General features: G+C 45.6%; 1 protein-coding gene across 4 annotated transcripts in view; it reads right to left on the reverse strand.

Annotated features, from left to right (window-relative positions):
- LOC141956423 (uncharacterized) overlaps positions 1–23,567 on the reverse strand; it is a 61,010-nt gene extending 37,443 nt beyond the window's left edge. For 3 of the 4 annotated variants that reach the window (XM_074897053.1, XM_074897052.1, XM_074897050.1), the window contains exons 1-3: positions 22,681–23,186; positions 3,999–4,074; positions 2,256–2,746 (exon numbers count right to left, since the gene is read on the reverse strand). In XM_074897053.1, the coding sequence (XP_074753154.1) occupies positions 2,256–2,746; positions 3,999–4,074; positions 22,681–22,785 (672 nt within the window). In that variant the 5' untranslated portion in view covers positions 22,786–23,186. Of the gene's footprint in view, positions 1–2,255; positions 2,747–3,998; positions 4,075–22,680; positions 23,187–23,499 lie in introns of those variants that run through there. The other variant, XM_074897051.1, reaches the window with a different exon arrangement.
- Between the last annotated feature and the right edge of the window lie 2,750 nt (positions 23,568–26,317).

Below are 26,317 nucleotides of genomic sequence, written 5' to 3' on the forward strand. Positions count from 1 at the left end.
AAAGCAAGAATAGCTTGATGTTCAGAGCCCAGATGAAGCCTTAGAGTAGCCACTTTAATATTATCATTCCTCATTTGCATTGCTTATCTTGACTAAAACACACATGATGCCAAGTGCTACCCAGGTGGTTAATATAAGAGGTATTTTTGTTAGCAAATCAAAACAGACCAAGAAACTCACACCCTGGTTCCATTTTACAGGTGGGGGAATGGAGGTACTGAACAACACTTGCCCAGCTTCATACAAGGATTTTGTGGCAGAACTCAAAACAAAACTCAGATTTCAGATAAATGAGATCACTGATTTTAGCTAAGCTGATGAGAATCCAAATGTCAGCAGAAGACTGAATCTGCAACACTACTGTTATTTCTATCGTGATTTTTGTAGCAGCAACAAGTACAAGTAGCAAGCAAGAAGTCATCATAAAGCTGCAAGATGTTACTGGTTGAAAATTAACCAACTATAAAAATAATACAAATGACCAAACACTGTTACAGTATTCAGACTGCACATCACTTTTCATGTTCCCCACCCCCCCAAAAAAAAAAGTACACTTTTAAGTTAAAACCACTAGCTGAATATCCTTTCTTTATAACACAGATTCCACAACCTGGAAGTGTTAATGACATCTACAGTAAAACATTATTTAAAAACACATGCCCATCATCACTCCAGATCTCAACTTTTTGCAAAAATTGTTGCCACAATTAATCTAGAAGTGTAAAGAGCAAACAGACCAGGAAACAAATCATTCTCACAAGGTTTCCCAGAAAAACCACAACAGTTTGGAAAGCTTATTTAAATTAGCCCCTAACCTTCACCAACACACTCCCAAACACTGCTGAAAGGAATTTAAGGCAGAGCAGGTGGATGCTGTGCCTGGGATCCAAGTCAGAGAAAGCACCTGGGCCAAAAGGAACATTTCTCTATTTACTCACATGCACTCTGAAAAAAGAGGGCTGGGCACAGGCTTACCAGCTTTCTCCTCTCATTAGGATGTGGCACTAATTAAAGTCTGTCAGCATCAGTAGAAGATTTGGGTGATGTGAAATGCAAGACTGGGTCTTTTGAATGTTCTGTGAGCAGAAACTTGGCTAGAAGGGTGAAGAGGGGGTGAGTAAAACTGTACTGAAACCAGAAGTCTCTGCATTATGTATTCATGGGATGTATGCTGCCAGCAGGACTGAGAACAAGGAACAATGTAATGGGGAAACAGAGGGGGTCTCACTTTCATAAATCTTGGAAAATAAAATACATAGTCTTTTCTTTTAGTGGGTCCACCTTGTAGGCTTAAAGGGGGTAGTGGTAGCGAGATTAAAACTAGTACATCCAACCAGAGGCAGTGAAATTCTTCCCTAATGAGAGGAAATTCAGAACTGAAAACAAATGTCTTTTAAGTTAATGCAATTTACCAGGGTCAGCAGATGTCTGCAGATACTCTTTCAAACTGACACTACACCAGTGCAAGAAGAAAAACAAATAATGAAGAGAAAGCTGAAATACTAACTCTAAAGCAACACCTTCTGAAAGAGAGGCACCAGTTGGGCACTGCGCAGGGCAGCCCACCCCACCAGTACCAGGCATGCCCCATTTCCCAGCCTCTGCAGAGATGAGACAAACTCCTAGCATTTACACATCAATCCCCAGCACCTACAAAAGTCCTGCAAAATCAAAACTAAATGGATCTAGAGCAAACTGTAAAGACCTTAACACTTTACAAACACAAGAAGGCAGAAAGCACTGTTTTACATTCCTGGAAAACTCCAAGGAGGCATAAAGAGACTCTTGGGCTCAAGGAGGTCAACAAGTGTGGAGATATCTATCAAGTCTACAACCACTTTTATCACAATTTCTTTATACACCCCTAAGCAATTAATTTATTTTGGAGTAAATGGTATGGGTCAGATCACAGCAGCAGGGGTAACCTGACAAAAGTGAACTCCAGTGACTTTGTTCCTGTGTCATACAATGAACTGGACAGTACAGATGCTGCTTTCCTAATGGGGGTAGCAATACAACAGCCCAACTGTAGCAAAAGCCACTCAAGTAGCAGTGGCTTTACCTCAAGAGAGGTATCTACACTTAGGCCTAGTTTAGTCTAGACAGCAGAAGTACCAGTTATGCCCCTGAAGATATGATCACAAAAAGCAACCCTATTAATTTTCTGAACCCTTCCTCTATAACCCTTTTCTGTCTCTGCCTACACCACCTTCTCTCAAGTGATGCTGCTTTCCTCATATGAAGTTCTGCCTTACCTGCTGCATTTTTTCCAGGTCAAGGCTGGGCCTGCTGACCTTATCCCCATATCCTTGTCGATGTCTCTTACAAGGCATGACTTGCTCAAGGCCCGCCCCAACACTTTTTAAGATTAAAGGTCTGGAGGCTGGGCTCCGCACTAGGGGCTGGAGTCTCTTGGGAGGGGAGGCACTGAACAGCACAGGGCTTGGGCTGGCGTGCAGGCCATCAGCATGCTCTGCCACAGGCCGGAAGGACATTGCACACAAGTTCTTCACTTCTTCGTCACTGGAGGAGGTGTAGTTGCTGTCACTGCAGCAGGCAAGCCTGCTGACCTGGGACCACTTCCGCTTCTCAGCGGCGAACTCTCGGTTGATGCGCTCCAGCTCCTCTTCTGAGCTGTGGCGGTCAAGGCTGGCATGGAAGAGGGCCCGAACCTTGCAGCATTGGTTCTCCTGGTTCTGGAGCTGGTTGGTGGCCAGAGGGGTCAAGGTACAATTCCGTCTTCTCTCTGGTGGGAGGAGGAGATAGAGGAGTGGCAGAGCAGATCTGTGTCCCATGGCCTAATAACCAGGCATGCTTTCTCCTGACCTGTGGGGTTTTTTTTTAATCTCCCCCAAAGTAAACTTCTGAGCTGTTCTCCCATCTTTTCCTCCCAAGAAGAAACACCACCCAGCTGAATGCTTCCCTTTGGAAGTTTCCATACCTTTGTTTAGGCCAGACTGCTAGACATCCCCTCACAAACTACCACCTGGAAGTCTAGTTGCAGAGCAAGAACATGGACCTGCCACCAACCTCAATCCCTGAACATGGAGAAAACATGATCTTACAAATGTGTTGTTAGGCACCTGCTTCCAGCTAAAAACATTAAGTTCTAGTGACCAGTTCTCAGGGCAGAAGAAGCAAGTAATTTGCATTATTCTAAGCAGTATGTCTGTGGCTCAAATTAAGAGAGATCTTGTTTCTGGAAGTAAAAGTCCTCTTTCTATTACATGGCTTGTCATAAAAGCTGGGCATGCTTTACCTGTTCTGCTGAGCTACTATGTTAAGCACATGGAACAGGGATTTGAATTTTGACATGACATGACCTATGGGTCAGCAATATAACAACTTCAGCCTTTGCATAATAATCCACTTGAATTTGGCTAAACAACAATAAAACACAGGGCATGCACAAATGGCAAAGGCAGCATAGCTCAACAGTTTCATTTACTACAGGTTTCACCTGCAGCTCTAAGCTGCTTCATACCAGGTCCAAAACAATAGCAGAGCATCTGTCTCTCCTCTAACAAAGACTCTCATCTAGATTCAAGAATAGGGCTGCCCGATACCAACAATACAGGAAGAAGGGAGCAAGCTAATCAATGAGTCCAGGGGAATTAAGGAAGTGAAGATTAAAACCCAAAATGGCAATGAAGCAGAAACCTAGAACAAAGGTGACACAGGTACACAAGCATGGAATAGAAGATAAATTTTTAGTCCCAGCTCTGCTGCTGGCCCAATTGTAGACTTTCTCTACCCCATGTATGTAGCACTAGGGCCTTATGTGGTTAACATCCATCCCTGGTAAGAAAAGTGCACCTGCAGCATCTATTAACACCAGCTTCTCCCTGTGAGGTCTCAAAGCCTTCAAGGTGACTGATGTAATGCATCTGGTTGTGGTACATTGGGGATGGAGAAGGAGGCACATCCAAGAGCACAAATAAAAAGCAAAATGGACTTCAGCTGTAGTATCCCAGGACCCTTGTATCTCATCCCTTTACCTCTGTCGATCTGAGCAAGTTCCTGGTTCTCTTCCTCAGAGTCGTCACTGTCCTCATCACTTGGGGGGTAGGAGATCTAGGGGATAAGGAGAAAGAAAAGGCTTCATCATGAACACTGAACATCGCATGCTGCTGCCCAAGCCACTTCCCCCACACCCCCCCTCTCATATCCTGCAGGCATCCACCCCACCTAACCACACACATGCGGCTGTAGCACCTCCCTGCATACACATCCTCATCTCCCAACCTCAAACTCTTGTCATATCTCTTACTTGCAGCAACACAAAACACACAGCCTACCACTATTTCCACCTTACTGCACCACCAACTCTTTCCCCAAGCACAACGAACATACCCTGCCCTCAGCCTCCTAAACACACAGCTTATAACCATCATGGTCTACCACATCCACATGTGGACAACTGACTCTCCAAAACCCACCACCAAAATAAAGTCACATCCTGTAAACAGCACTATCATCTTGCAAGGCACCCACAAATGGAAGTGGCACGTTAACTTTAGACATCCTATGTATGTATCCATGCTTCCCCCTTGAAGACACACACACATAAGCCACCAAAGAATAAACTCAGCTTGCTGAAGAATGTAATTGCATTTCTGTTAAATCTTGTTTCTTGCTAACAACTGTCCCCACCAGCACAAAATCATACAGTACCACTGAACACCCTTAAGTGTGCCAAGACTAACCACAATTCACATACTTTGTCTACCAGGAATTTTCAGGAACATCTGCTCTGGATCAGCCAATGGACTTCACCAAACCACTTGCTGTATACCCCAATACCCACCTACTCAAAACACATTCTAACACTGAACAAACTTGGTAGTTGCCCCTTGAGAGAGGTTGAGATCTGTAACCAAGTTTTTGTGAGTCAGATAGATCCCATTGCTGCTGAGTTTCCTACGTAGAGGAAGCCCTACCTACCTTGTTCCTAATGTGACTTGTTCTGCTGCACAGAGCATACCTGAAAGTTTTAAGATCAAATCTCTAAGCTATGCAGCTTAGTATGTGTCTCTGGCAAGGGATAAAACCAATAAGTCAAATGAAAATGCAATACTTCAAAAGAAGCTTTTGTAAGACAGTTCTGGAATAACACGATCACAGGCAAGATGAGCTTTATTATTCCTTACACCTTTTTATTTAGAACAACAAACATTAGCATCATTCTTAGATGAGTCTCAAGCTACTTGCCCACAAAAGAATCCAGTGTCAATATGTTTCAAAAGGTTACACGGAGTGTTTCCATTTTAAGTGTCTGATGTGCTGTATTTGACTTTTATAGATGAGGCAACATGCAATCATTATACTGATACAGACCCATTTCACCTCCACCACCATTCCTAAGAAAGTGTCTTTGAAGTGTTTCAGCCTCCCAGAGACCCAGAACAGCAACTACACTTAACTAGGTGCCTATGAGAGATATACAGCTGATGCAGAGAAACAGAAATAGTGGAAAAATTCTGATTGATACTGAATCTGATAACTCCTAAGGAAACAGACCTCTTTTGTGACCATCCTCCAGGATTTTGTTTGAGGGTTTGGTTCCCCCAAAAGCCTGTTGACACCTTTTTTCTCCTCCTTTTTTAAAGCTACCTTTTGCCTTTCTGTATGCACATTGCCCTTTAAGAAAACAGAAAATATTTTCCTTCCTTAATAGTTTTTAAATTACTTTCCCAGCTGTCAAATGACGAATGAGAAAAGTGGCACAGATTTACCCCCATTGCTGATATTCTTGAAGTAAATGCAGGGGGTTGTTTTTCCCACCACAACTACAATTTTCTTGTACGTACTCACACACATGCATCATTTAATAAAGGCAGCTGGCACTGAGGAACACTGCCAAATTAACAGACTTCTAGCTGTCCCCAGAACAGGTATAATACCTTGTTTGTGCCATGGTAGTTCATAGAGGGGACAGCTGACACTGAGGTGCCATTGTGCTAGCTGCTGTACAGACAGACAGTGGTCCTGTCTTCATTACAAAAGCTAAGGCTCCAATTCTAACTCAAGAGGTACTGACCTTAGTCTGTGGCTCATTCCCACACAAAAACCTTTCATTTGGATGTGGCAGGGTTTACAGTGAGGTTTAACAGCTCTGCGTGGGAAACGTATCTGCTCCAGTTTTTGTACTATGTAAATGTCAATACATTGCATGGAACTACTTCCAAACAAGAGGCAATGACATCTAGCACATGCAGGTCAAAGAGATACTGTAGAATGTCACTGGCTTTAGATGCTTAAGATAGGAGTTGGATTTCAGTCAATGATTGACATTTTGAAGGTCTTCATGCCTAACATTCTGGGGCTTCCAAAATATTCACTCCTCCCTGTACCATTTTTTTAGGCCCTAGTCTCATATTGGTAACTCTCCTCTGTTAAGCCCTCCCCAGCCCCACAAGCAGCTCAAGACTAATCCCCCATGAGTTGCCTCAAACACTTCTCTAGAGGCTTTGTTCAAAGCACCTGCAAGAGAAATCTCTTTCAAACAAAAAAGATACCCAGTCTGTGGATTTGATCACATACTATATACTAGAGAATTTAAAGTGGTAGGACAAGACAAAAGGCTTTATGGAAAAAAAGGGCTCCTACACTCTTGTTAATCATCCTCCTGATGCTAGCCATGGAAAAGTACCCACTCTTTAACCAACTATGACTTTTACAAGCAACATACCAAATGTTTTTCAGGATCAAGGCAATTACAGACACCTATTGGACCACTCTTCCCTGACACCCATCTTTTCTTTTGGAAGAACACACCAGCTCAACATTCAGACTTGGTTTCTCCCATTATTCCCACTGGTGGTGTTTTACCCCTGTTCTCGACAATATTCTCAGAAATTGGAGTCTTTTCATAATATAGATCACAGGCTAACCATAGAAGCCTTAAAATCCAGCATCTCTTCATTTTGTGCATGAACGAAATAAGCAGATAAGACCCAGAAGTCTCACTGCCTCTGATGTCCCATGACCTGTACTGTCTTTCAAAAGTCCTCTCATCTCTGATCTTGTGCGGGTTACATTCATGCAAATATCCTCCTGTTCAGTCTTCAGAGGCATCATTTTCCTCGCATTTGTCATTTAGCATGGTCATCTACTTTAGTAATGTTACATTCTCTTTTTATTAGTAAATCCTTCCACAGATTATATCCATGTTGTGGGAACTGTAGTCTCCCAAGCTCCTGTGTATGAGACCCTAGCTCACATGTTCCCTAACAGAGAATCATCATTCATAGCAGACTAATCCTTCATCTTGCAGAGTTGAAATTTTACATGTGAAACTCCTTTCTATACTACACCACACAGGCAAAGATTAATGGAAGATGAAAAAAAGGACTGTCTGTCTGTATGGATAATAAGAATTTCCAGAAACTGTAAAGATATAGGGAATCAAAGACTAGTGCTCTGACTAGTTGGGAGATAAATGCTTTCTCCCTTGACTCTTCCCAGGCTTTAACAGCAACACTTTTCTCTCTTCAAAAGCATTCCACTAAACACAGCGGTCTCAGGTGTCCAGCCTTCCTTGCACAGTCCCTGTCTTATATTAGCCATAGATTTACTTTTGTCTGAGGCAGTACAGCCTCATTTTCCTCACAAACTCAGAATTGTGGCATTGCTATAGCAGAAAGCTTGACCTCCACATCAAAGATCCCACTAGATCATGGCTTCAACTACAGCATACAAGTCACAGAACTGTTTAGATTAGAAGACACCTCTTGGTCTAGTCTAAACCCCTGCTCAAGCTGGGTCAATTAGAACAGGTTACGCAGGACTGTGCCCCATACGCTCAGTACCCTAACATGCAAAATTAAAGAGAAGAAAAACTAAAATTCACATAGATGTTTAGAAGCCACGGCACAAATCAAGCCAGAAAAAGGACAGGTGCCCATCCACCCTCCAGTCTTTCCTCAGGAAATGCATCAGATTTGAAATTCAAAGACAGCAGCCTCCTGTTGATTAGGATCTCAGTCTTACACCTCAGTCCTTCAGCTCCAGCACCAGACATGCCTTCTGTCAGACTAAGGACTCCTACCATGACAGATGGAAACACGGACAAAACTTCCCCATGCATTTGATTTTGCATCAATATCCAGTAAGGAAAGATGAGTTGTGTAGAATAACCAGATGGTATTTAAGAAGAACTGAGTGTAAAGCTTACACCTTCAAGGAAGTTTTAACATGAAAGACAAACCAGGAGATATTAAAAAACTAGAGACAGAAAAAAAATATCTGTCTTTCTCATCACACTACTGCTTATCAACTGAGTAATGATAACTAGCTGCAGCCAGCATTGCCCAGGTCCTTAAGGGTTCCATCACCCTTAGCGTCTAAAGTCCTGAAATACACCAGACAATATAAAACCCCCACCCTATTAAAAGTGGAGTTCCTCTCAGTTTTGCTTACAGAAGAGAATTAGCTTTCTATCATATGATCAAAAGTAGTTACATTAAGAGTCATCTGGGAGCTTACAAAAGAAGGGAATACCACTCCTAAGGCAGAAAAAAAAAAATCTCCCAACAGGCTTCACTTAATGGCTGCATTGTCCTAAAAAACCGAAAACACCAACAGGGTGGTTTGGTGCAGTGGAGGGTGTGTGCCATGAGAAGCAGGCAAGAAAAGATACAAGTGACCTCAGGCAACCCCTTCATTCCCAGCTTGAACTAAGAATGGACGCAGGCTGCAGAGCATCATAACCAATCGCCCTCTGGGAGGGAATGAGTTTACTTCCAGGGAGGTGGCTTCCTGGCAGAGGCCAGTGCTACCTGTGCTGCCACATATAAGGCTGTTTGCGACACAGGCTCATTCACTTAGAGCCCTGGCACCCGAGGGAATCTCAGCAACTAAGTAAAGCCCCTTGCAAATGCTTTTAGAAAGACTTTGCCTGAGTTGGTCTCACTCACTGGCTCCTGGCACAAAAGCAGAAAGGGATGATGAGCTCACCAATGACTACTGATATCTCTGCTATGGGGAATCAAATTTCATTTCTTCAGACTTCAGATTGGAGAAATGAAACCAGTGCTCACTTACCTTCTCCCTGCCACACTGCCTACAGAGCTGCTGCTGAAGACATGGGCATCTTACAGCATAGGGCTCTGCTGCCAGCTCTTCTTGGTCCCAACTGCTTGGCTTCAGTAAATATATTTTACTAAATTTCCCCAGTGTTATTTTTCCAGGTCAACAATGGCTGCAGTTGCCATGGGACACTGCTGGATCTTGAATGAGGGAGTGCCATCCTCCCAGTTATAAGAAACTCCGAATTAGGAGTGGGAAAACAAGGGAGATTATGAGACATTGAAAGGTACTTTCGAGCAATGGAACAATATGAGGAAAAAGGAAGGAATGAGTCAAACAGACCTTCAAATTAGCATCTAATGCCTTTCCCAAGTTCTCCTTTAAATTTTTTTCAGACATATTCAGCATTAGAAGGACAATTTATGCTAGTAAAACAGGCTGTAATGCTTGCTCTCTCCTCCAGAAAAGCAGCAGAATTATAGACAAAGTTCAGTTTAGTCTTCAAATATTCAAAAGTGAGATATGACTGCCCAGACTAGATCTGGGTTTTACAGTTGGGGTCCTTCAACAACTAAACTTCCAGCCAGAACTGTCCTAGTTTGGAAAAGCTTTCTAAAATATTTTTTCTCCTGCTATTATCATCATTTTCCATTTTAATAACAGCTCTGCCTTCGAACTCCTTTCTCCATTTCCTTGCAAATAGCTACAGTTCAAACCCAAGGTTCATAACCCTTGAACATTGTCCTGCTTGACAGAGCAGCTGTCTGGCAGAGTCGGTGAAAGCAGTGATGGGCTGGTGGGACACAGCACTACCTGAAGTCCTTGTTTTCTGGACCTGCCCCATGCTGAAAACAGAAAAATTCCTGTTTTTGTAGGAATACCGCAAATTTAGTCAGACATGTCATCTTCTGCAGGGGCACAGAGTCTACTTAACTGTCTGTGGTTTCATGGATTTAAGGGAAACAGAGAATCATTCTAGGTAGCCGAATCTGCAATGTTTTAACAATGCAGGTGTCGTTTGTGTTGAATGTTTACCTTACACAAGCACAAGCAAACATGGTGACTGGCAACTGCCAGGGTGCAAGTGGTGGGAGTCATTAACCAGAGAACATAGAAACTGAGCTTCTGTTATGAGGAACAATGACTGAACTTGATTTCCAGAAGCATGGAGCTTAAGTTGGGTTACACAGAACAGTAAGGACACAAGTGGTGGGTGGGTTGGGAAGAGGTACATGTGTGGTCTTCTGTTTCAAATCTTCTCCCTCATGCTTCTGTAATTCCATAAACAAATTTATACACTTGTTTTGAACATACTGTTTGCATGGCAAAATTATGCTTATCTACTGTCTACAACTCCTGGAAAGTTCAACTGTGGCCAAATGTGACTAGAAATACAGAGATGACAGGGCACTGCCCTAGGCTTGGGGATCCTCTTTCATAAGTGAAGTGAATCAGAGGACTATGCAGAGAAAAGTACAGTGGGGCTGGCTTCAGCACTGGGAAGGGGCACAAAGAGGCTGATCAAAATACCATTCAGGCCAAACCCACATAGCACAGCTGGACTCTGTACTCTCTCATCTGCCCCACATCAGCTCTCTTGCAGCAGTCTGCATCAAACCTCCTTTTCTAAATCTCCCCCTGCTCTTCCCAAGGCCAAGCTGAGATGATTTTGCAGGGGAAGACTAAAGACAAAAACACTGGGGGCTTATAATAATAAATAAAAAGAACCAGCAAGTCCTGATGCTTCACCACTGCTCTAGGGAAGTCTGGTATACACCAATGAGCCTATGGTATATGAACACACAGACTCCACAGTCACCAGAAACAGCAGCCATCTGATGTTCCCCAATTGCAGGGAACTGAATGTAGCTGATGCCTACAATTCAGACTTCTATCCACTACAGGTCTGTTCTCAAAAGCCCTGGGCAAATATTGTTAGAAGAGCAAAACCAAGATCATCCTTTTAAAAATCCATTCAAAATAAACCTCCAAAAGGCAGTACTTGCAAAGAGACTAGAACAGATTCTGTTCTACCCAGCAGAGACCAATGGTATAGGCACCCACATATATGCATCCATTCCTCCCACGAGCCAAACTTTCGTGACAACAGAAGACACAAAAGAAACACTACCAGCTTAAAAAAAAAAAAGAGACACTTTAAAAAGCCTCCTAGGCACAAAACACCAAGACTCTGGTCCTTAGTACCCAAAATACTCCAAATCTGAGAACTCCATTCAGTTGATTTATCCTCAAAGCCACTATGAGAACCAGAATCTCTCTGTATAAACATAGCCAAAGTCATACTTGGGGCCACAATTTCACAGGGTGTGATGGTAGAAATCACAAATAGAACAAAGTCACTACAGCCCTCACTCGGCAGGTGGCTGGGGGCTGGTAACAAAGGTGTTACTACTGAAGTAGAGCCTTTAATCCTGCAATTTCCTCCTTGCCTTCTCAGACCACTATGTTACAAAATAATACTGCTTCTGCAGCATGGGAGCCAGAGGAATGCTGTGGCTCCATGTTGTTATATATATAATCCTTTCTAGTAGCAAGAATTTTTACACAATTCTCAAGTTATCCCTATGTTGTTAGCTTAAGAGGCTGATTAAGATTTATAGCTCTTACTATAGCGACTGAAACCATACACTCCTCTAACTCCACTTCTACCTACAAGTGAAGTTTCAGGATGTGGCACTTCCTAGTAAGTCTCCAGCAAATCTTACTCTCCTTCCACCACTCAGTTTCTGCTCCCTACAAATACCCAGCACAGCCTGGACTCAGCTGGCAGTCACCTGTAGTTGTGTGGGTCCATCACAAAGTTTCTCACCAGCTCTATTATTCTACTCAGGGCTTTGCTAATGTGATAACAAGTTATGGCTAACTCATATCCAAGTTTCAAGGATTCTCTTGGAAAACTAGTGTTCACCTGTTAACTTTCTCATCCTATGCAGGGAGATAGGATTTTATATACATAGTTCAGAGGGAATTAGCAAAGAAAAAGTCATTGAAGTATCAGGAAGCACCCATCAGAAAGAAGCAGCAATCTACAAAGCAGTCGTGCTGCAAAGAGATCCCTTTGCAAAGAACGTCAGCTCCTCTGACAACTCACAGCATGGAGCCCTGGCATTCCCCTGGCTTGTAGCCTGCAGAAGTGTTATTCAGCAGTACTGACACCACAAAGCACAGCAGTCCAGAAAGACAAGAGGAGCCTGAAGGATTAAAGACCTTCAGACCTTCATTATGGGGCCTCATCCACCCTGCACTAAGATACAGTGACTTCACTCCATCTGTAATTTAGAGCCCATTTGCTGCAGAACCTCAGCTCCAAACAAAGTTAGATTAAAAGCAGCACTGTTTATCACAGGCTGACAACCCTCTCAGACACAAGGGGAAAACAATACAAGAGACACCTAGAACTGGAGAGGCACCTATAGCATAGCTAATCTTATCTGTAATGCATGTACTGGGAGAGAGGAGGATATGGGAGATGGCTCCACCATCATCAGCATCAACCATTCCTGCTTTGGCCACAAGGATTTAAATACATCCCTCCTCATTCACATCCCATCTCCACTGGCCTAGCTCAGTTATTACATTGCTGTCATGAGAAGAGGTCCCTTTACACTGGCCAGCTTCTCTGACAGTTTACAGCAACTCCCCAGAATTGCATGGGTCCCCTCCACCAGGGAAGTACAGCTGACAGCAGCTGACATAATAATCTGGTAACAGTTTTTCCATTCCCTCCTCAAAAGACCCAAAGAGAGCAACTGCCATTGCCCCGAGATACTTCATTAGCAAAGGAGAAGCTGCCTGTGTTGGGAGACCTCACTTGACACTCACCTCTGCTCAGCCATAAAGAACTACGTTAGCCAGATTTGCAACACAGGGAACAATGCCTTACAGTCAGGCTGGAAAATGCATTTGGAGCACATGAGACATTTCAGGCTTCTCCTCCTCTAAAAACCCCACATTAACCCTTCCAAGTGCAAACAAACAGAAGCTGTTTCATCTCTATGGATTTATACCAAACTTCTTGTGTTTTCTAACAAAAGCAAGCCAGTAATATAGGATAATCCTTCAAGGCCAGATATTTGATCCATCTGGTCAGGCGTCTTTAAAGTAAGAGGACCGTGTAAAAACTTGCAATGGCTCTCACTGCACCAGATCCTTTCCTAGTAGGCATTGTGTGATTGTGAGAATCTGGCCAAAGGGCTGGTCTCTTCACCCCACACGTGGAGGGACGGGCTAGAGATAAGTGGCATAGAGACAGAATTTGAATATTTACTCTCTACTCCAATACATGAGACAAAGTACAGAATTAAATTTGTAAGAGGCAGGTTCTAAGCAAACAACAGATGACCCTTCAGCACTTGTAGCTAAGGTGTGAAACTTTTTGCCACAGGATGTTCTGGACATAACAGACCTAACAGATTTGGTGGGTGGTGGAAGTGGATGGGTTTAGGTGAAAGAAGTCCATTAGGCTATTAATGCACAGACAGCAGTTCTGTGCCAAGAAGTTCAAGACCAAAGTATGTGCCGTTCTTAGTCTCCCCTAGGTGCCCACCTCTGGTGACTACAGGAGAGAGGATACTGGGGGAAACAGACTGTAGGTCTAACAGAATGGGTGCTCTTAAGCTCCATTCATGGAAGCAAGCCCTACAGCACATGCATTTACTTGCAATGTCACAACACAAGGGGATGCACAGAACAAGACCCAACAGTGTTCTTGCAGATCCAAATCACCTCACTACTGAGCTACTGATAGCTACTGAGACAAAGCACCACATACTAAATTTGCACCCCCACACACTATTTCAGGCGCAAGACAGGGGAAAAGTTGCATTGCACTGCAGTCTTCTGCAAAATACCACTGAGGGGTTTCCCAAGACTTGTTCTGTCCAAGCCAGAATAAAGGGTTTTCTATGAACAAAAACGTATACATGAAGCTGATGATTTTTTATGCCTCTAAATTATTTCACTTCATATGTTCCACACCAAATACCACTGGTCTCTTCTGTTAATTAGTCTTTGGCCAAAGAACTTTTATTTCTTCAGAATAACCAACTCCTAGGAATAAAGAAAAAATTTCAAAAACTAAACCCACACACAAAAACAGCCTGGCTGCAGACAACTGTCTGCAACAACCACTTGGCTTTCTGTGTAATAACTGGGTGACAGGATATGGAAGGATTATTTTATATTTTCCCAGCTTACATCCAGACACACTCTCAGCAAACTGGGAGATCTAGCTGCCTATCTGGCACCTTTCCTCAAGACGGGAAACTCCCCATTCAACCAAAGGAAATTTTCTTCTCATCTTATGCCCATTTAGAGCTTGGCAGATTGTGGCCTCTGATGCCAAGAACATCAGTTAAATAAAAAATAGCCTGCAACATGGAAACAATGTGACCCCATTAGGAAGGGGTAAGATGAGAGAGATTTCTGAACAAAATGAGTGTGAGGGGACAGGATCTTTATGCCATCAGCAACTTGAATTCTGCAATCTCCTTGAAATCAGTGACTCAAAACCAGGCTTGTAGCCCAGTCAAATCAATTAGCCACCCAAGGCCAATCAATAGTTTGTTTCCTAGAAGTGTCAGAAACCAAGGTCTGCCTACTCTCATCGTGGACATTAATGAATATCGAAGTATCTGGGAGTACTTTATCCAGGTATCTCCTGTCCTTTCATAAATCTAAATTCAGATAAGGACCGTCTACCTTGCAGTCAGGCAACAAGCCTCAGGATAACCCATCTATGAAATGGAAGTCGACTAATAAAATCCTCCTCAGGACACTTAGGCTCAGGCATTGATTTCCTCTTTTCCTCAGAAGATGTTTCTAGCCCTGAACAATTAGGTCTTCTCATACGGGCTAATGCTGGAACAAGGGTTGGGAGGGGATCCCAGTCAAAGCTGTGAAGGGCTTCTCAGGTGTGTTTGCTGGGTACCAACCATCCCAGTCATGCTAGTCCTACATGATGGCAGCTCACTTGAGGAAGGCAATCCATAGCCTCACAGTCTACCATGCCTGAAGGACACCTCCCCACCACGTCTCCTCACTGCCAACACTCATTTAGAAGATGCATACCGGTGAGGCACAGGCATTGATCTCTGTTCCCAGCACCACAGCTCAAGTCTTGGCAAGCTGAAGGAGCTCTGCAGCAGGACTTATTTCTACAGTGAGCCTGGATGGTAGGCTGTCTGGCCAAGAGTGCTGGAAACAGACTGGCCCACACCAGCTGCTTGCAAAGCTGATGGTCACTCACACACTTTGGGCTTTTAGCTCCTGCCACCCCCAGATGACATTCTGCCATGCTAATCTAGGACAACTAGGAAGACCCAAGATTTGGATTACTAAACATGCAGCTATGTGGCAGGTTGGTGCAAATCTTCCAAGCAAGATAGTTTCTTACATCCAGGTCCACCAGGAAGTTTTCATAAATATCCACAGTACATCACCCTCTATGAAGCCATCTGTTGCAGCATTCCCATTCTGCTAGGGCTGTCTCAAAGAGAACAGCAGAAGTTCACCTGGTCAAGCACTTGGTGTGCTGCAGTAATTACAGAGGAGGAAGAAAGACTACTAACCATGTAAGATCCACTCCCTCTGCCTCAGCCAGCTCTCAATATGCCCCAGCATCAAAATGCCTGTCCTATGACTGAACAATGCAGTATGATTTATATACAGAGATACATATGGAGTCCAGGTCAATGTCCAAACAGACCAGCCCACAGCAGAGAGAAGGTTATAATGGGTCTGAAAAGCAAGAAGGACATCGCAAGAGAGGGAAGAAATGCCCAGCAGCACCCTGAGCTGTCCACCCCCAAGGAGTGACCAAGCTAGTCCAGAAGAAGCCTTCTTTGAACCATGCTTCACCTGCACACCATGTCCCCACAGCTTGGGCAGGCCTGTGCCCAGACTGGCACAGAGACAGCTCTGCAAAGGGTACACCGGGCCGTATGTCCTTTACATCCACTTTTAGGCCTGGGTACCAGCAGAGTTCATACTGCACAGAGAATGCTTTCTGAGCAGATAAAGGTCACAACTAATTGGCTTTTCTCTAAATCTTTGCCTGGGTGTTCATGCTGAGTAGTTGTGGGTGGTGCTGCTGCAAGAACAGCTTAGCTGGCTGACTCTGCTGGTCAACGGTGGCAACAGGACAAACAGACTCTGCCCACAGCCACGTACAACAGTTTCTGCAGCAGAAAACAGCCCTAAATGCACACATACCTGGGATGCTGGTTGCTGGGAAGAGCTGGGTCACCTAACAACCCAAATCCCACTGAATCAGAAAAGAGGGACTACAAATAAATGCATGGGGATGGATAGGTGGTGTTGGTGCTGCCTACACTGCAGGTGGAAGTGCATTTCCCACTGAAAAGAGAATACAGTTCTTGGTTCTCATAATAAGGCATTCCAACAACACTTCTGTGACCCCAAGCATGCCCCAAGAACAGCCAGAGAAGCTGGCCAGACTGGCACACTACAGCAGAGTGGTGCCCTGCCCAGCCACCACTCCACAGATGTCCTGAATGGATGAAAGCCTTCCTTTTTGCTTAAAAAAAAAAAAAAGGTGAATGCACTGTTTTGCAAGAGCCATAATTAAAATAAATTGTGACCTGGGTCTCCTTTCTATTTTCACTTCAAATATAAGCCATTTTCCTGCTTAGAAAAACTTTCAGCATACCAAACACTGCAACATAAATTCAAGAGCTGTAAGATGGTGAATGACAGCAGGAAATGAAGTAGAACTGCACTGTCCACCAAAGCAAAATGGATTAATCTTTTTTCACTGAAATGCAAAAGTTAAATACATAGTATTACATTTTCAATTTTTCATTCAAGTAAAATAAACAATTGGGAAATACAAGGAAAAGTAAGGAGATTTCTTCATGACACTGGGGGGGTGATATTTTTTTTTTCTAATCTAGCCTATATTTTCCCATCAGTCATAAAGAAGGCCAGTTGAAAAGATGTCTTGCTGAACTATCGCACTGTCTTCATGCTGTATTTGTAATATCTGTAATTTGTTTGAAGTCCCACTCTCTGGAATTAAGTTATTACAAGAGATTACGAGTCCTGGATGTCTACACAGGAAAGATGACAATCCTTCAAGATTCAGACCTGAGAAGCCAAGTAGAAAGAATTGCAAACCTATTATTTTACAGTGCCTCAGGCAGAAGTCTCAAAAACTTCAGGCTCCTGAGTGGCTGGGATTGCCTGTTCTATTCTTTGCCTTGGCCAAGTATCTATCACTGCATTTCTAACCCACTAAATTTACTCCAAATTATCACAAGACTAACTTTAGGCATATTCATAGATAGTCCAATAGCCAAAATTGTGCTTACACACTTGCAGATGCTTGTGCCCCTCCTAAATTAGATCAAAACAAACCAGAAGCATCTATTAATGTTGTTAATAGGAGGAAAAGCAAAGCTTCAATGTAAAAACCCAACTGTACCCTGGGCTGCATCAAAAGCAGTGTGGCCAGCAGGTCAAGGGACATGATTCTTCCCCTCTACTCCCCTCTTGTGAGGCCACACCCAGAGTAAGAACTGTGTCTAGCTCTGGGGCTCCTAACATAGAAAGGACATGGACCTGTTGGAACAAGGCCTCCAGAGGAGGCCACAACAATGATCAGGGGGCTGAAGCACTTCCCTCATGAGGACAGGCTGAGAGAGTTGGGGTTGTTCAGCCTGGAGAAGAGAAGGCTCTGGGGAGACCTTATAGCAGCCTTCCTGTACCTAAAGGGGGCTACAGGAAAGATGGGGAGGGACTCTCTCAGGATGTATAGTGATAGGACAAGGGGTAATGGCTTTAAACTGAAGGAGAGTGAATTTAGATTAGATGTAAAGGAGAGTGGTGAGACACTAGAACAGGTTACTCAGAGGTTGTGGCTGCCCCCTCCCTGGCAGTGTTCAGGGCCAGGTTGGACAGGGCTTTGAGCAACCTGGTCTAGGGGAAGGTGTCCGCGCCCATGGCAAGGGGGTTGGAACTAAATGATCTTTAAGATCCCTCCCAAATCAAACCAGTCTATGACTCTCTAAAAACAGAGTCCTCCAGTCCTAGAGGAATGAACCTGTTTGGTGGGATGTGCCAAAAAAAAAACATGGAGAGAAAACCTTCATATACCACAGGAGACTGACAAAGATAAATTGTCACTGTGTGTGAAGCTGTCTTCAGCCAGCCTGGAGACCAGTGGCTGGCTGAGCATGTGACAAGAAGTCAACCCAAAGAAAGAAGGAAAGGAATCTGTCATCATTCATACAAAGCATGAGCTCTTACATAGATCTTTGAAAGCACACCCACTGTGCATCAGTAATAACAATGCTACTTCACTCTTTATTGGTTGGAGGAGAAAAAAAAATTAAATAACACACTCCTGGCTCTGCACAGTAACTAGCTACTGCTGGGACAGTGACTCAGAAGTCACTTCCTGCAAAGCCCGAAGTTCACCTTGCACAGCCTACTGAATCCCCTTCATATAGGAAGAACCAGGATGATTCCTGGTTGCTCGTCAGGGCCGGCCAGCCAGACTGGAGTCTCATAGCTGATTCCAGATGCAGATGCCAGTAGAAAATAACTGGCATGACTTTCTGGTCCCCAGGGCTATGTATGCACATGTACAACCTGTAAGGGCACACGAAGAGAGGTGACACGGTGGCTTTGTTAGTGCCTAGTCCACAGTCCCCTTATAAGCAAGTATTAGGCTAAAATTACATAGCAGAGAAATGCAGTTCTCTATCACCAGAACAGACACACATATGACTTCATTTTGTTGATTGACATTAAGGAAATTACAAACATGTCTTAAGTTATCTCTGCCCAGGACAAAAAGGAATATGCCAAATAAGTAAGTAATTTAACAACTTTTGTGGATTACAACATAAATTGTATTGCCTCCAAAGCTGTTTGTGTCAACAGCAAAGTAGGAATGGAATTGCCACCCTTAAAGCCCTCAGTTTTCTTCAGCTACATGTTCCAGCCAGTTAATTTTTTAACACACCACAATCCAACTGTTACATTCTGATAACACCTAGGGCCACTAATTAAGGGCTTAGTTTGACTGGCAAGGTATAGACTTGTTCCAACCAGATGCTCCCTGCCCCAAGGAGCCTGCTCGCAAGCAAAGCTTAGAAAATAGACACCTACACTTTAGCCACTACACAAATATGCAAGGGCACAAGAGTTGAAGAGGTATTTGGAAGAAATGCATTTGTGTGAGAAACCTCTGCCCCAGGTTGCAGAGATGAACAAGACATTTCATTTGTGGAAAGCTCACTGCATCGATTGGAGAGTACTTCTAAAGGCTCAGTATCTGTACTCCATCACATAAACCCACATGCAATCCCAGGATATGCATTTTAAAAGATCCTTGAACAATTTGACTTACAGTTCAGGAAGAGCTTCTCAGGGCTAGCAGTCCAAAACTATGAAAGAAAATAATAAAAAACTGTACTAGACTAATACTGGACAACCAAGAAATTCAGGCCTCTCTCACTTTCCTTATCTGAAGCATTTCACTGCAGTATGGGACAACCCCCTGTTCTCACTCTTCTGTCCCACAAAGTCTGCTCTGGAACAGACCCAGTTGCCAGCTGTTATCAAAGATGAGCCCTAACCTGTAAAGTCAGATCTGCTTTTGGCTCTCAATTTCTAACAGCCAGCCAAACACTGGAGGTTCCTGAATTGGACCTAATCTCTAGCAAGTAAGAGCAGTCCACTGAAGCAAGAGGTGGAACAGGCTGAGACACAAGGCTCCAATTCACAACCCCTTCTTGGATTTAGCTGCAGCAGCTCAAGGACTCTAAGCCAATGCACTGAACTATGAACCACAACAGCTCAGGAGCAGACATGCTGCCACAAAGCTGCCCTCGCTGCAGGAGCACGAGTGTTCAGTGGGGAGACAGTGAGGTCAGCAGGATCAGTCTTCCTGAGCTAAGGGTTCAAATTTGAACCTTAACTACCACACTTTGCAGCCCAGCCACCCTTACTAGAAATTGCTGGCAGCACACACTAACCCAACAGTGGGTGAAATGGCCATCAGTCAATCCCTCCCTCCTCATTATGATGATTTCTGGTGAAAGGGCAATAAAGGGACACCAGCTTCCTCAACATCAGCACAGACCAGCAAGCCTCTTGAGTCAAAGCCCTCTGAGCAGCCTTAGCTGTCAGCTGCCTGAAGACCAATTTTAGTAGAGAAAAAGTCCATTACATCAACACCCAAAGCTTGCATATCTCCTGGTTTCACTTACAGGAGGCAGTGGCAGCCTCTCAGCTTCCCCAGGTGGGGGAAGACCTATCACAGCCACACTCAACCAATTCAGAACACATGGTACCAAGATGAGATCTTTACAGTGGGCAGAAATTTAATCCTGAAAAGATTCCCAGAACTTGGATGACAATCCAAGGTTGGTCAAATCTCCCAAGTTTACAAAAATGAGTTGACAATTTACCCAAAGACAGTCTCCTGGGACTTGGTCTAATGATAATACTGTTGCAAGCTAGAAACATAACAGCAACTTGCTTTCCCTTGCATTTGGGAACTTCCAACAAAGACAATAAAGTGCAAAAGAAAGTGGGTAATGAAGGAAAAGAGCAGCTAAGCACACCATTTAAAACTCAGAAAGCTCTTGGTTTGGGCAACAGATGCAGACGCAGTTCTTATTCTATCAAAATCAGCTGCTCATTCTCCACTTACACTACTACAGACCTGATTTTATGCTTACACCTAACTTTTCACCAGGTTTCAGTGACAGCAGACTGGACCTTTTAAACAATGCACGTACCATACATGCCAGAATAGGTACAGACCTGCACAGACACAGACCAATGTAAGGAAGTTGAGAACACAGAAGTCCGGTCCACGCCTGGCAGCCCCACATCATCTGAGGGCAGTAGAGGGAGATGGTACAGGACACTTGGCTTCGTCACAGGGTCCATGCCCAGTGAAGCCATGGGAAGCTCCCACACCACTCAGCACTTGGGACACCTATCCCATGTCCACACCTGGAGGAACTCTGGCACAACACCTAAGACAGAGCACTGTATGCTCAGTTAAGCAATTAGTATGCTGGTACAAGGCTCAGTCAAGACCAGGCAGCTGCACTTGGTCCCCAAAGGCCTACAAAATATATATAAACCCAGAGTTTGAAAGTCTGGCTTTCTGCCCATACACATGTATAACCAGTCATTGTACCACTCCCCACAGTAGGCTGCAGCAATACCTCTGACTGTCTAAGCATTAGCCTTGCAAGAAACAGTGCAGGCTTAAGTCTCTCTTCTATGTTGAGCCTGCACAAATGCAGACCACCTGTTTGCAGCATGAAACCTTGGCACCAATATGAACAAAATGGCTGCAGATACCCACTCTTGCAGGTTTTCCTGCATGCCCCCAAGCATCCTGAAGGCTGTATACACCCCCAAGAGCTCTTTCCAAAGATTCTCTCCATTTCACAACAGAAAGCTCCAAGAGACACACAATAAAGCTAAAAGGAGGCGATCACAGCCACAAGGCCCCAAAGCAGTGTTCAAAAGAAATCCCTCACTGCCTCTGCAGAGAGATTCTGCACTGAAACAGTCCACTACAACCCAAAGCACTGTCCTTATTTTATTTCCAAAAATAAAATCTAAGCCTGCCCGCCTCAAGAACCACAGAATGTGCAATCCCCGCAGGAAGAAGTACACGGACACTGCAAACTCTGAGGAAATATCAGCACCGCTTCTTAACAAAGTTGCCATCTGCCTGTCCAGAGTGACTGCACGGAAGTGCAGCCACACGGCAATCCGCCTCTGTGTAACACATACAAAAGACTCCGCTAGAGTCTGGTACACGGATCCCCAGCCCCCAACTCGGGCAATGAGGGCTGCTACTTTTCCCAGATCCCTTCTTTGATTTTGGGCCAGGCACTACACTTCCTGCAGTACTGACGCCAATCCAGAGTAACTCTGCTGATTTCAGGGGGTATCCCTTGGTTCACAACACTTTCACCAAATCAGGATCTGGTAATTTTCGTAACTCACTCATCACAACTCCATTTTTATCCATTGCATATGGCTCAAAAATTCTTTCTTGCATTTGGCAAGAAGGGCTTAGTTATTCCTCATCCTGAATTGGTGATCCTCGTTTTTCTAAGAAAGGATGTAAGCTGTGTCTGGAAATCAATAGTGAGACAGACTGCAAACTTCAGCTCAGATTCCTGCCTTTAGGACCAGAAGGGAGAGAAATGCAAATAAGCTGAAAGGCATTTAGGCACATTTGTACAGTACCTAGCACAGTGGGGTTCTAGCCTGGCAAGGGCTGGGAGACTACAGATTGGACACATCCAAAGGTAACTACACAGACAGGCAAATGCCTACGTATTTAAATGGGAATCCCGTTAAAAGCAAACATTTCTAAATAGCAGACAGCTACATCTGCCTTTCTCCACCTCTCCATATTATCTGTTAAGTTGTGCAGAGTAACTCCGAGAGCAAAGGAGCAGGACTTCAGTAACAAGAATACTGCCTAGGCCAGTTCCTACTGAGCACACTGGCTGAGAGGAAACTGGTCCAGCATAACGAAAAAGTTACTAGCTTCCCAAGACCCCGTTATTAGCCACCTGAAGGGTGTAAAAAAACAAACGAGACAAGACCGGGGCTTCTTACCTTTAGCTGGAAAGGTTGAATTTCGTTCAAACTCTGGTTCCTGAGCTTTTTGGTGAGGATTTTCAGCATGGTACAAATCCGAGGAGCCAAGAAAGGGTTAAGCATACACACACGCACGCATGTACATCTGCCGAGCCGCCGCCGCTACGCTTGGAGGAGCTCCGCAGCGCTTGCATGCGGCACCCCCAGGTACGCCGCGGCGGGGGGCGGGGGGGAGGCTCCGGACAGCCCGCCTCCAGCTGTGCGCCTCTCTCCTCCACACTCCGTGCTACAGCCCTCCGCGGAGGGAGGGAGAGGGAATCCCCTTCCAAAGCCTAAAGGAAAAAAATAAATGCCAAACTTCCTTTGCTTTCCGCCCCCTCCCCGCTTACGCTTCAGAAAGGAGGGAGGTACCAGCTGGCAGCGTGCTGCGAGGGACAAGAGACGTTCGGCGCAGAGTATGTATTAAGGGACGGCAGAGCCCCGGGGCTCCGCTCATGGCAGCGCTCCCGCTGCCCCCATCAGCCCCAGGCGGGCATCGCGCCCCGGGCCCCCGCTCCACCCCAGCCCGCCCCGCTCGCACTGAGCCCCCACACCCCGGCCCGCGACGGGAAACTTGTAACAAACGGCGCGGCCGCCGCGGCGCCCATTGGCCGGACGGGGCGGGGCGGGGCGGGGCCTCCGCTTAAAGGGGCCCCGCCGGCACGAGCGCTGCGGCCGCTCCGGCCCGGCGCCTGCCCCGGGTAGCAGCCGCTGGCCCCGGCCCGCCGCGCCGCGGTGTTGCCGGCGTCCCCTCCTTCCCCGGGTCCCCGGCCGAGGCGGGCTCTGCCTGTGCTGTACCTTGTGCTGGCTGCCAGCCTGCTCACGCCAGGAGGGCCGGGGGATGCCATGACCTGCCTGTGCCGTCCCCTAGTTCGGCGCCCGGATCCCCGGGGCGGGCCGGCGTGTCCCACGGCGAGTCCCCTGAGCCGCCCAGGGAGCTGGCCAAGGGCCTGCAGCGGCGGGGAAGCTCCCCCCCCCCCCCCGCCTTTCCTCACGGCAAAGGGCACCGGGTCCCGCGCCAGCTGCCCGCAGGCACAAGCAGGGTGCTCCGGCCTCCAGCCCTTCCCCGGCCAAACGACCCCTAAAGTTACCAGGGACCGGGCGGTTCGCTCCGAGTGCACGGGAAGCCACCGACACGTTTGCCAGCAGCGACAACAAAGGGCTTTCAGCCACTGCCAACTCCATGCCAGTGCTAAACTCCCCGTGTCTAGGTGAAAGGTCCCTTTTGCCCGTTACTAGTCCCCTGGGGCCAGCAGAGCCTTTTGTCCCAACCTTCCTCCTGGGACAAGCTCGGAAGCCTTGAGGAGGTCTCCGCTTGTGTACAAATTCCAGAGGAGCGGGGGCTGGTTAACGTGCCTGTTCCCCGTTCTCGGCCAGCACTCCTGTAACGAGATAAGGAAGGCATACTCGTAAAATGCTGACTGCGGGGAAGTGAGAGAACATCTTTGCTGCCGGGAAAAGGGCCTCAGTTCGGCTGCAGTTAGCAAAGTATTTTTTCTTGAAGGCGTACAACAGGCACAGAGTCTGAGCCAGAAAACAACGGTTCTGGCCCTCAGATAGTGCCTTCTTATAAGACGCCTGCAGTAGGAAACTGTCGTCTCATCTATTAAACCATATGTGCTCTGTGAGTTCTGTGTTCACACTTTGGATTTCACCTATTTTTCCCCCAGTTCGCATCAAATTGAAATCACTATCCAGTCTTATGACTCCAAGTTACCATACGTTGTTACAGGTACTTCTGGTTCCCATACTGTATGAATACAGAAAACCAGGGAGTAATGCACATTAGCAGATCGCTAGTCTAGCACCCTGCCTGCAGCAGGGAAGAGTCAAATACCAGATGAAAGCAGAAATCCTCCATATAGATATACAATAATATATCTAATGTTAGCTAAGAATTACTCTTGTTTCCTAACTGATAATCAGGGTATATTCCAAAGCCTGACAACTGAGAATCTCTTATCATTTTCTTACCATAATGAATGCCACTTAAAAAGAGTTGGTGTTTTTTTTTCATATAGAGCCAAATTCCCCAGGCCTTTATTCATTCCTCACTCTGGCACTGGCCTGCCTCGTAATGGTCTGTAAGATATGATCCATAAACCACAGTCAGCTTAAACGAATGGGCATGATTGCTTTCCCATATTTGAACTCTCCAGGTTCAAGGGCTCAGCTGTGTGTCTTGGGACAGATGTAGCTGAAAAGGCTCCCTGAATCAAAGAAGAGCAGCACTTGCAACACCTCACAGCCTCTCCCTGGACTCGCACTGCCCCACCGAGGCACAGAACAGCAGTGGTGGCCACAGCCTGGTGGTGGGTTTCTGCCAGGCTGCCAAACCTGTGCCAGGGCCGCTGCCGCTCACAATAAGTGGCAAAAGCAAGTGCTGATGAGGCTTTGTCATGGCACTTGGGATGTGAGAGAAACTAATGCTGTAATTCCTTGTATTAACTCTGCTTCTGCAGTCTTTGCCTACATGTGTTTCAGCAGACACCTGCAGAGCAGCTGTTTATTTCTTGCTTTGTATTTCATACAACTAGAATAGCCAGGAACACCAACTTCGGTTGCACCCAGGTCTTTTTGGGGTCACGTTAAACACACCTGCTCCCAGTGTTTTCTCAGACTGCATAGCCATGAGCATCTCTGTGTTCCAGCAGGCTCAGGAGAAACTCACACTCTCAAGTTCCCCCCCAGCTAACCTTGCTCCTCGCACAGGTGAAGTACCATGGCCTCCCTCTCTCTCACAGCTGCAATGCCAGGAGCAACTGACTGACAGCTCACAGGCTCCACTGATCCCCAGCATCCAGCATCTCTGAATGAGGCACAGTGACACACTGCTGCAACCAGCCACAAGCAATTTAGCAGGCCCCCAGAGGAAAAGGAGCCCTTGCAGAAAGCAGAGCTGCAACTTACTGCTGCAACTGTTGTCTTATGCAATCCCTGCCCTGAGGATGAGGCTTGACGTGCTAGATGGGTTCCCAGTAGAGGACAAGTCACGCTGCTGCATTGTATACTGGAGAGAAAGCTCCCTGAGAGGTCTGGAGGTGTTGCTCCTCCACACACATACAGGTTGCAGAACACTACCAAGTAACTTCTATCCAAGGACAGCAAAGTATTTTCCAGAGGTAAGTAATAGTATTATTCCCAAGGGAGAAAACTAAGACAGAGGAAGGTTACTTGACTTTCTGAAGGTCACTGAGGAAAGCTGGGGAAGATCCAAGAATAGAAGTGGTATCTCCTGGCCCCTAGCTGTATGCTTCCAGACTGTAATCTAGCCTGTTACTAGATCGCACTGCTGGAGCTATGCAAAATTCAGTGGTTTCACTTCCCAAGCATCTCATGTGATCACTTTGCTTTGGTTTTGGTTCCTGTGGGTTTCTCGCCCTTGGAGTTTTCATCTGCCTACTGGCTTCAAACCAAATCTCAAACCTAGTCCAAGTTTCCTCTCGTGACATGATAAAAACATGAAAAATGCATTGCATAACATGTAGGGTAAGCCCACATGCCTGCTCCAGCATTGCTTGAAGATCTCTTTAAATTCCTCCTGGCCAGACCAGGAGCAGAAGGGAGGCAAGTGGCAAATTTCCCCTGCAAGAGCACATGGCATTGTGGTGACAGG

Source organism: Athene noctua, chromosome 1 (assembly GCF_965140245.1).
Source record: "Athene noctua chromosome 1, bAthNoc1.hap1.1, whole genome shotgun sequence".
NCBI lineage: Eukaryota > Metazoa > Chordata > Aves > Strigiformes > Strigidae > Athene > Athene noctua.